The following is an 11,667-nucleotide window of genomic DNA, read 5'->3' on the forward strand; positions in this document are numbered from 1 at the left end:
AAGAACGCATCTGGATGCTACAAGGAAGGACGAGCCCTACTAGATTCCTGTTCCCAGGCGAACTTCATTTCGGAAGAGTTCGCCCAGAATCTGCGATTGCCTCGGAACAAACGCAACATGGAGATTCGCAGCATCGGGGACACACAAACGCAAATTAAGCATCTTACAGCTACCACAGTTAAATCTCGAAAAAATGATTTTGAGTTTTTCCATCAATATTTTTCAATCGTAGATGTGGACGACGTCATTCACAAAAACTTGGAGCGCTTATGACGCATTGATGAGGTGAAGAACTCGTTAAATACGCTGACACCAGAACAACAGAAATGTGAAGAATTTTACAACAAAACTGTCCGACGTACCGGAGACGGTCGGATAATGGTACGACTACCATTCAAGGACGAACCCAGTCTGCTCGGCTCCTCCTACGACACCGCTAAAAGAAGATTTCTCGCTCTCGAACGAAGCCTTAACCGTAAGCCTGAGGTCAAGGCCAAGTACATTGAGTTCATGCAGGAGTTCGAAGCCTTGGGCCACATGAGCTTGGTAGGCCACCCAAACCTCAATACTTCACATTTCAACATTCCGCACCACTGAGTGCTCAAGCCCAGCAGCACATCGACTAAGCTGAGACGCCTCTTGTCAGACAACATCTCAGAAATCCCTTAACGATCTACTAATGGTGGGACCGACCATTCAGCCAGATCTCTACACATTGCTCCTTCGTTTTCGTATATATCAGTAAGCAATCACTGCTGATGTGGTCAAAATATTTCGTCAGGTGAAGGTATCTGCAGAGGACCGGAGATACCAGTACATCATTTGGAGAAATTCGCAATCAGAGCCACTGCGCACCCTTGAACTGAATACGGTCACTTATGGCACTGCGGCCGCACCGTATTTAGCCATACGCAGCATGGCTTACCTTGCAGATCAACACATCGACAACTATAAGCTCGGAGCTAGAGCCATTAAATCATCGTTCTACGTTAATGACTTCCTTGGTGGAGCAGACACAGAAATGGAACTTCATCAAATTAACGAGGAAGTCACAGCTATCCTAAAAGACGGCCAATTTGAACTCGCTAAATGGCATTCAAATCACAGTAAGTTTGTGAAAGACGATACCATCAAACTGTTAAATTTAGATGAGGGCAAGGTCACCAGACACTTGGTCTAAAATGGGATCAAGATTTGGACATATTCATATTCACGTTTTCGCCTATAACCACCTCTGACCTTGTTACCAAGCGTACTATTCTGTCAATAGCGTCCTCGCTGTTCGACCCATTGGGATTAGTAGCACCAATTATATTAGTTGCCAAAATCATCCTTCAAGAACTGTGGTTATTAAAACTGCACTGGGATGAGTCCGTTCCGCAAGGCATCCATACCGCTTGGACATCGCTCCTTCAATCGCTCACGTCTTTAGAATCTGTAGCCATCCCACGATACTGTCTCCAACCGGCGACATGCTCTCTGGAGATACAAGGATTCTGCGACGCATCTATCAGGGCGTACTGCTGCTGCGTCTACGCTCGGACACTTGGATCAGATGGTCTCATCAAAGTCCAACTCATAACATCCAAGTCCAGAGTTGCTCCAACCAAGAAACTTTCGCTGCCTAAGTTGGAACTCTGTGGGGCACATCTGCTCTCACAACTCTATTGGAAAATCGCAGGAATCTTCGCGGACAGAGAGCCAACCATATACTTGTGGTGTGACTCCCAAATCGTCCTACACTGGAATCGCCAGCACTCAGCCACGTTGTCAACCTTCGTCGGCAATCGAATTTCGGAAATTCAGGAATCAACAGCAGATTGTCATTGGAGACACGTTCCAACACACTGCAACCCGGCAGATCTACTCACCAGAGGCTGTACAGTTGCTGATCTGCAAACCTCGATATGGTTTCAGGGACCTGCATTTTTACGGAGAGATCAGCATCATTGGCCAAAGGACAATAAGGAAGACATCGACATGGAGGTTGTGCAACTGGAGACAAGGAAATCAGCCTTCGTCGTACGCACCGTCAATAACCCACTGCTCTCAGGAATTCGTAAATTCAGCTCGTATTTTCGCTGTCTTCTTGTTGTTGCCTGGATGTACAGATTTTCGGATCGCAGCCGTAAAGGGTTCCTGACTCAGTCGCTATCGCCGAACCCCACAGAGTTGCAGCGGGCATTACACTGCATCGTGTGGAACATCCAAACCGAGCACTTTCATAAAGAAACATCGTTGCTGCACAAGGGCCATCCTCTTCGTAATAACCTAAATTTGTAACCTTAGTTTTTTTATACAGGTTATATACTGATGGCTTCGAGCTTCTAAGGGTTGAAGGGCGTCTGCAACTTGCAAACTACCCAGAAAGCACCCAATTCTTCTACCCAGAAAGGATCACTTCGTAGACTTATTCGTTCGTCATCTCCATCTCCAAAACTATCACGCTGGACCAAAGGCCCTTGTCGCACTAATCCGACAGCACTTCTGGGTAGTGAACGCGATAGATTTGTACTCTTATTGTAATTTTCGCACGAGGAAGTCAAGTGCATTGAATTTACCTGAACTCATTAAAGATATTCATAAACTAGCACCGTCCGACTTTAAATTATATTCAAGGAAAAGCCCTTGTCTCAACAGTGTATATGGAGTTAATAACTTTTGCGCATACTTGGGCCATTTCGTAATATTTAAATAGATTCGGAGCAACTCGACATTAGTAGGGGCGAACTGCTGGAAGTGTGGCTAAAGAATAATCGCAGCTTTGTCGATACCGTTCACTGGTTGTGCGAAAGATTCAAAAATAAAAATCGACTATCTGAAAAATCATGTTAGTAAGCTGCCAAAGAAACACAATAGGCATGTTAAATGCTTCAAAAATGCAAATGCAAGCTGACTTGCATCAGAAATATCATTTTCTAAAAAAAAATGAACAATAAACAAACTGGTCGGACCCATTTAATTGATAACCCGCATTTCGAGTTCGAACAAAATTTGGACTTCAAATTAAATACAGATGATGAGTAAAATAAAAATAAACCACGTACATTTTATTTATATATGGGATTGGGACAGCTGACTTGGCGTGGCCAAAATCAAAAAAGAATAAAACCAGAAATTTTACAAAAATCTTAGTATTATGTAAAAAAAACAAGAGAGAACGCTATAGTCGGGTTGTTGTCCCGACTATCTAATACCCGTCACTCAGCTAAAGGGAGTGCGAGGGAGATAGATATATAATTTTTGATTGCGTATAACTTTTTAATGAATTGTCCGATTTGAAAAATGTCTTCTACATTTCGATAGGTATAAATATACACAACAAAATTGCATTTATACTTCTTGGAAATCTTTAAAGATGTGATCGCAGGACCCATTTTAAAATCGTTAGTGGGCGATTGTGGGCGTTAGAGGGGGCGTGGCGCTCGGCTAAAATAAACTTGCGCTGCGTAGGAAGCCAAAGAATATGTGTGGGAAATCTCAACCTTCTAGCTTTTGTAGTTTCTGAGAAATCAGCGTTCATACAGACGGACAGACAGACAGACAGACAGACAGACAGACGGACAGACGGACAGACGGACAGACGGACATGGCTAGATCGACTCGGCTAGTGACCCTGATCAAGAATATATATACTTTATGGGGTCGGAAACGCTTCCTTCTAGCTGTTACATACTTTTGCACGAATCTAGTATACCCTTTTACTCTACGAGTAACGGGTATAATTAAAATCTTTATCTTTAAAATTACCTTTGCGGCCGGGGGTGGTTCATGTAGGCGTAGTCAAAATCCAAAAATAATGAAAACCGAAATTTTACAATGGTCTTATATATGTACAACAAAATTTAAATCCGTATTATCTTCGCGGTCGGGGGTGGTTCATGTAGGCGTGGTCAAAATAAAAAAATAAGAAAAACCGAAATTGCACTATGGTCTCAATACTATGTAAAAAAAATTGACATCCGTATCTTTAAAATTAGAGTTTATGCAAAAAAAAGGATTTTCATCCCAATGTGGAGTGTACTGACGTTTAGTGAACGCCGCGCTTGCATATTTGAGACGATAAGTGCACAATCTACAACAACACTTGTCAACAAGATTTGTCACCTTACATAAGGGCATGTATCTGTTTTCAAGAAATGGATCCTAAAACGCGGCGCCAAGTTATTATTCAAGTAGAAGGACGCAAAAATTGCTTGTCTACAGCTCATAAGGTCAAATTCTGTAAATCATCAGCATCCTGTCGAGCCTGCCAGCCACAATGCTACATAAGGAACCGTTATGTGGACTGTAATGTTCATATGTACGCAGATGATGTACAAATATATGTAAGTCGACCTTTATGTGAGATGTGTCATTGTATATCTATATGTAATACTGAATTAAACAAAATACATAAATGGGCGCAAAGAAATGGTCTGGGACTAAATCCTAGTAAATCAAAATGTCTGATAATTTACAAAAAAGCACTTAAAACTAATAACTTGCCCCGTATAGTAATTAATAATATTCCCATTAAATATGTACAAAATGCTGTTAACTTGGGTGTAACTTTCAACAATACCTTGCAATGGAGTACACATATTACTAAAGCAACAGGAAAAATATATGGAATGTTAAGGCAGCTGTCAGTATCCCAACACTTTCTGCCAGTAAACCTTAAGATCCTAATAGCAAAAATGTACCTACTACCCTCATTATTTTATTGTGTTGAAATCTTTGGCCATTGCGATACTCGGGACTTTCAAAAATTAAAAGTAGGGTTCAACTCCATAGCCAGATACGTATTTAATAAAAGAAGAGCAGAACACATATCCACCCTGGCAGAGTCTATTTACGATATGAAGTTAGAGCAATGGATAGATTCTAGAACTCTAATTTTCGTTCATAAGATTATAATGACAAATGAACCAACCTACCTCGCTGACAAACTTGTGCATGCCCAATCAAATCGAACTAATAATTTAATACATCCGAGAACAAGACTACTGTGTTCTCAGAGACAGTTCTATGTCAATGCTGTGCGCCTGTGGAACGAACTGCCTCATGTTCTCAAATCAATAAGAAGTGCTAATCAGTTTAAAATTAAATTAAAAGAATTTCTAAAAATAAATAACTCTAACAATTAAAGATAAGTTTAGTTAAGTCCTTTGTAAACAACTATGTAGTAATTTTAAGAAATTTTGTCAGCTATAAATTTACTATAATTATCAACACGGAGTGACTAGCGTACTAATTCATAAGTTTCAAAAACTTGTAACGCTAGGATACAATAAACAAATAAATTAAATTAAATTAAATTAAAGTAATCCAGTGGGCAGCATATTAACCACGCGAGGCTACGACGATCAAACGAATTAACTACGAAAATAAGCGCACCTTCTCATCAGCATTTAAGCCAGAAGACTTCTGAATTGTTGATGAAATGTATACATTTAATCCTGTAACATTGATACAGGAAGTTCGAATACTGTAAAGGCCATTTGATCAATTTCTTTGACGGTAAAATTTCAGTCCCCAGTGGAAGGACGTCACTCAGAAGTTTGAGCCTCGACAGCTGATGGAGACTTACCTCGCTTTCATAGATTTGTTAGCTGCTAACCGACATCGCGCCTTAATTGAGGGTACCCGTCAGTGGGGGGGAGACTGTTCATACACAATGTTGCTAAACATGACCAGCAACAAATCAAGCAGTCTCTAAATTGGTAACTGTACCAGGTGCCCGGTTGCACATGCGGCTGGTAATAATTACTGATCAGAATATTCTACAAAGACAAGACCCAAGAAGCAGTCAGCACTTTCTGCAGTGTCAGCCGAACAACTGCGCTAACCGCTACCATAATCAAAACAAACTGACCCACTTTTCACTAAACTTCCGTGTTATCCAAGTAGTACACACAAAAAAATTTGCTTGGTAAAATTGACCAACAAAGATAGTTACGTAACTATTAAAATAGTTACGTGCATTTTGTTTTTGCTTTGGGTTTGTGTCCTTGCTAATTGTGTGTATTTTGTTGTTGTGGAATGACTATTTACTTAGTAGAATTGACAATTTTGCTGGTTGGGGCCTGTTTGACAATTATTACAGTTGATTTTACCAAGTTTTTTTTTTGTGTGTATATAAGCTTATTCCAACTTCAGAATAAGCTGTTATCAACCCATTTTATAACTCCGCGGTCTTACTTCTGGCCTCCGGAAAGAAGAAGACCAGTACTTCCAAAGCGTCTCCGAGCCGACAGTGCGAATTATGACTTACATTCGCGTAGGCACAAACAATAGCCTTAAATCCGAATAAGCCAGGAAAATTTAGGCTAGTCTGGGACGCAGCAGCAAAAACAAATTGAATATGGTTTAACAACCTTCTGTTAAGCGGACCGGACTGTTTAATCCCACTCATCGACGTTCTTCTAGCCTTCAGAGTCGGAAAAGGCGCCGTAGGCGGCGACATCTCATACCCACACTGATACTAGTTCTGATCACACTGATCATACTCGCCACGGCATTAGTATTGGTAAAGAACGCATCTGGATGCTACAAGGAAGGACGAGCCCTACTGGATTCCTGTTCCCAGGCGAACTTCATTTCGGAAGAGTTCGCCCAGAAGCTGCGATTGCCTCGGAACAAACGCAACATGGAGATTCGCAGCATCGGGGACACACAAACGCAAATTAAGCATCTTACAGCTACCACAGTTAAATCTCGAAAAAATGATTTTGAGTTTTTCCATCAATATTTTTCAATCGTAGATGTGGACGACGTCATTCACAAAAACTTGGAGCGCTTATGACGCATTGATGAGGTGAAGAACTCGTTAAATACGCTGACACCAGAACAACAGAAATGTGAAGAATTTTACAACAAAACTGTCCGACGTACCGGAGACGGTCGGATAATGGTACGACTACCATTCAAGGACGAACCCAGTCTGCTCGGCTCCTCCTACGACACCGCTAAAAGAAGATTTCTCGCTCTCGAACGAAGCCTTAACCGTAAGCCTGAGGTCAAGGCCAAGTACATTGAGTTCATGCAGGAGTTCGAAGCCTTGGGCCACATGAGCTTGGTAGGCCACCCAAACCTCAATACTTCACATTTCAACATTCCGCACCACTGAGTGCTCAAGCCCAGCAGCACATCGACTAAGCTGAGACGCCTCTTGTCAGACAACATCTCAGAAATCCCTTAACGATCTACTAATGGTGGGACCGACCATTCAGCCAGATCTCTACACATTGCTCCTTCGTTTTCGTATATATCAGTAAGCAATCACTGCTGATGTGGTCAAAATATTTCGTCAGGTGAAGGTATCTGCAGAGGACCGGAGATACCAGTACATCATTTGGAGAAATTCGCAATCAGAGCCACTGCGCACCCTTGAACTGAATACGGTCACTTATGGCACTGCGGCCGCACCGTATTTAGCCATACGCAGCATGGCTTACCTTGCAGATCAACACATCGACAACTATAAGCTCGGAGCTAGAGCCATTAAATCATCGTTCTACGTTAATGACTTCCTTGGTGGAGCAGACACAGAAATGGAATGGAGCCACTGCGCACCCTTGAACTGAATACGGTCACTTATGGCACTGCGGCCGCACCGTATTTAGCCATACGCAGCATGGCTTACCTTGCAGATCAACACATCGACAACTATAAGCTCGGAGCTAGAGCCATTAAATCATCGTTCTACGTTAATGACTTCCTTGGTGGAGCAGACACAGAAATGGAACTTCATCAAATTAACGAGGAAGTCACAGCTATCCTAAAAGACGGCCAATTTGAACTCGCTAAATGGCATTCAAATCACAGTAAGTTTGTGAAAGACGATACCATCAAACTGTTAAATTTAGATGAGGGCAAGGTCACCAGACACTTGGTCTAAAATGGGATCAAGATTTGGACATATTCATATTCACGTTTTCGCCTATAACCACCTCTGACCTTGTTACCAAGCGTACTATTCTGTCAATAGCGTCCTCGCTGTTCGACCCATTGGGATTAGTAGCACCAATTATATTAGTTGCCAAAATCATCCTTCAAGAACTGTGGTTATTAAAACTGCACTGGGATGAGTCCGTTCCGCAAGGCATCCATACCGCTTGGACATCGCTCCTTCAATCGCTCACGTCTTTAGAATCTGTAGCCATCCCACGATACTGTCTCCAACCGGCGACATGCTCTCTGGAGATACAAGGATTCTGCGACGCATCTATCAGGGCGTACTGCTGCTGCGTCTACGCTCGGACACTTGGATCAGATGGTCTCATCAAAGTCCAACTCATAACATCCAAGTCCAGAGTTGCTCCAACCAAGAAACTTTCGCTGCCTAAGTTGGAACTCTGTGGGGCACATCTGCTCTCACAACTCTATTGGAAAATCGCAGGAATCTTCGCGGACAGAGAGCCAACCATATACTTGTGGTGTGACTCCCAAATCGTCCTACACTGGAATCGCCAGCACTCAGCCACGTTGTCAACCTTCGTCGGCAATCGAATTTCGGAAATTCAGGAATCAACAGCAGATTGTCATTGGAGACACGTTCCAACACACTGCAACCCGGCAGATCTACTCACCAGAGGCTGTACAGTTGCTGATCTGCAAACCTCGATATGGTTTCAGGGACCTGCATTTTTACGGAGAGATCAGCATCATTGGCCAAAGGACAATAAGGAAGACATCGACATGGAGGTTGTGCAACTGGAGACAAGGAAATCAGCCTTCGTCGTACGCACCGTCAATAACCCACTGCTCTCAGGAATTCGTAAATTCAGCTCGTATTTTCGCTGTCTTCTTGTTGTTGCCTGGATGTACAGATTTTCGGATCGCAGCCGTAAAGGGTTCCTGACTCAGTCGCTATCGCCGAACCCCACAGAGTTGCAGCGGGCATTACACTGCATCGTGTGGAACATCCAAACCGAGCACTTTCATAAAGAAACATCGTTGCTGCACAAGGGCCATCCTCTTCGTAATAACCTAAATTTGTAACCTTAGTTTTTTTATACAGGTTATATACTGATGGCTTCGAGCTTCTAAGGGTTGAAGGGCGTCTGCAACTTGCAAACTACCCAGAAAGCACCCAATTCTTCTACCCAGAAAGGATCACTTCGTAGACTTATTCGTTCGTCATCTCCATCTCCAAAACTATCACGCTGGACCAAAGGCCCTTGTCGCACTAATCCGACAGCACTTCTGGGTAGTGAACGCGATAGATTTGTACTCTTATTGTAATTTTCGCACGAGGAAGTCAAGTGCATTGAATTTACCTGAACTCATTAAAGATATTCATAAACTAGCACCGTCCGACTTTAAATTATATTCAAGGAAAAGCCCTTGTCTCAACAGTGTATATGGAGTTAATAACTTTTGCGCATACTTGCGCCATTTCGTAATATTTAAATAGATTCGGAGCAACTCGACATTAGTAGGGGCGAACTGCTGGAAGTGTGGCTAAAGAATAATCGCAGCTTTGTCGATACCGTTCACTGGTTGTGCGAAAGATTCAAAAATAAAAATCGACTATCTGAAAAATCATGTTAGTAAGCTGCCAAAGAAACACAATAGGCATGTTAAATGCTTCAAAAATGCAAATGCAAGCTGACTTGCATCAGAAATATCATTTTCTAAAAAAAAATGAACAATAAACAAACTGGTCGGACCCATTTAATTGATAACCCGCATTTCGAGTTCGAACAAAATTTGGACTTCAAATTAAATACAGATGATGAGTAAAATAAAAATAAACCACGTACATTTTATTTATATATGGGATTGGGACAGCTGACTTGGCGTGGTCAAAATCAAAAAAGAATAAAACCAGAAATTTTACAAAAATCTTAGTATTATGTAAAAAAAATTAAAATCTTTATCTTTAAAATTACCTTTGCGGCCGGGGGTGGTTCATGTAGGCGTAGTCAAAATCCAAAAATAATGAAAACCGAAATTTTACAATAGTCTTATATATGTACAACAAAATTTAAATCCGTATTATCTTCGCGGTCGGGGGTGGTTCATGTAGGCGTGGTCAAAATAAAAAAATAAGAAAAACCGAAATTGCACTATGGTCTCAATACTATGTAAAAAAAATTGACATCCGTATCTTTAAAATTAGAGTTTATGCAAAAAAAAGGATTTTCATCCCAATGTGGAGTGTACTGACGTTTAGTGAACGCCGCGCTTGCATATTTGAGACGATAAGTGCACAATCTACAACAACACTTGTCAACAAGATTTGTCACCTTACATAAGGGCATGTATCTGTTTTCAAGAAATGGATCCTAAAACGCGGCGCCAAGTTATTATTCAAGTAGAAGGACGCAAAAATTGCTTGTCTACAGCTCATAAGGTCAAATTCTGTAAATCATCAGCATCCTGTCGAGCCTGCCAGCCACAATGCTACATAAGGAACCGTTATGTGGACTGTAATGTTCATATGTACGCAGATGATGTACAAATATATGTAAGTCGACCTTTATGTGAGATGTGTCATTGTATATCTATATGTAATACTGAATTAAACAAAATACATAAATGGGCGCAAAGAAATGGTCTGGGACTAAATCCTAGTAAATCAAAATGTCTGATAATTTACAAAAAAGCACTTGAAACTAATAACTTGCCCCGTATAGTAATTAATAATATTCCCATTAAATATGTACAAAATGCTGTTAACTTGGGTGTAACTTTCAACAATACCTTGCAATGGAGTACACATATTACTAAAGCAACAGGAAAAATATATGGAATGTTAAGGCAGCTGTCAGTATCCCAACACTTTCTGCCAGTAAACCTTAAGATCCTAATAGCAAAAATGTACCTACTACCCTCATTATTTTATTGTGTTGAAATCTTTGGCCATTGCGATACTCGGGACTTTCAAAAATTAAAAGTAGGGTTCAACTCCATAGCCAGATACGTATTTAATAAAAGAAGAGCAGAACACATATCCACCCTGGCAGAGTCTATTTACGATATGAAGTTAGAGCAATGGATAGATTCTAGAACTCTAATTTTCGTTCATAAGATTATAATGACAAATGAACCAACCTACCTCGCTGACAAACTTGTGCATGCCCAATCAAATCGAACTAATAATTTAATACATCCGAGAACAAGACTACTGTGTTCTCAGAGACAGTTCTATATCAATGCTGTGCGCCTGTGGAACGAACTGCCTCATGTTCTCAAATCAATAAGAAGTGCTAATCAGTTTAAAATTAAATTAAAAGAATTTCTAAAAATAAATAACTCTAACAATTAAAGATAAGTTTAGTTAAGTCCTTTGTAAACAACTATGTAGTAATTTTAAGAAATTTTGTCAGCTATAAATTTACTATAATTATCAACACGGAGTGACTAGCGTACTAATTCATAAGTTTCAAAAACTTGTAACGCTAGGATACAATAAACAAATAAATTAAATTAAATTAAATTAAAGTAATCCAGTGGGCAGCATATTAACCACGCGAGGCTACGACGATCAAACGAATTAACTACGAAAATAAGCGCACCTTCTCATCAGCATTTAAGCCAGAAGACTTCTGAATTGTTGATGAAATGTATACATTTAATCCTGTAACATTGATACAGGAAGTTCGAATACTGTAAAGGCCATTTGATCAATTTCTTTGACGGTAAAATTTCAGTCCCCAGTGGAAGGACGTCACTCAG

At 40.8% G+C, this 11,667-nt stretch overlaps 2 protein-coding genes across 2 annotated transcripts; both read left to right on the forward strand.

Annotated features, from left to right (window-relative positions):
• Positions 1-378: 378 nt before the first annotated feature.
• LOC138912144 (uncharacterized) lies at positions 379-6,787 on the forward strand. Its single transcript, XM_070212004.1, has 4 exons — positions 379-546; positions 782-1,106; positions 1,271-2,279; positions 6,412-6,787. Exons 1-4 carry the CDS (start codon positions 379-381, stop codon positions 6,785-6,787), a joined length of 1,878 nt encoding a protein of 625 aa, XP_070068105.1.
• Positions 6,788-6,892: 105 nt separating this feature from the next.
• Positions 6,893-8,985, forward strand: LOC138912145 (uncharacterized). Its single transcript, XM_070212005.1, has 4 exons — positions 6,893-7,060; positions 7,296-7,518; positions 7,635-7,808; positions 7,973-8,985. Exons 1-4 carry the CDS (start codon positions 6,893-6,895, stop codon positions 8,983-8,985), a joined length of 1,578 nt encoding a protein of 525 aa, XP_070068106.1.
• The last annotated feature ends 2,682 nt before the right edge of the window (positions 8,986-11,667 follow it).

The sequence above is a fragment of the Drosophila takahashii genome, chromosome 2R (assembly GCF_030179915.1).
Source record: "Drosophila takahashii strain IR98-3 E-12201 chromosome 2R, DtakHiC1v2, whole genome shotgun sequence".
Classification (NCBI taxonomy): Eukaryota; Metazoa; Arthropoda; class Insecta; order Diptera; family Drosophilidae; genus Drosophila; species Drosophila takahashii.

Coding starts and splice junctions, on each gene's coding strand:
- LOC138912144 (XM_070212004.1), top strand. CDS start 379: ATGGTACGACTACCATTCAAGGACGAACCCAGTCTGCTCGGCTCCTCC. Junction 1,107..1,270: donor TAAATGGCATTCAAATCACA/GTAAGTTTGTGA, acceptor TTCTGTCAATAG/CGTCCTCGCTGTTCGACCCA. Junction 2,280..6,411: donor CTTCGTAATAACCTAAATTT/GTAACCTTAGTT, acceptor ACGTTCTTCTAG/CCTTCAGAGTCGGAAAAGGC.
- LOC138912145 (XM_070212005.1), top strand. CDS start 6,893: ATGGTACGACTACCATTCAAGGACGAACCCAGTCTGCTCGGCTCCTCC. Junction 7,061..7,295: donor CCTTGGGCCACATGAGCTTG/GTAGGCCACCCA, acceptor ATATTTCGTCAG/GTGAAGGTATCTGCAGAGGA. Junction 7,809..7,972: donor TAAATGGCATTCAAATCACA/GTAAGTTTGTGA, acceptor TTCTGTCAATAG/CGTCCTCGCTGTTCGACCCA.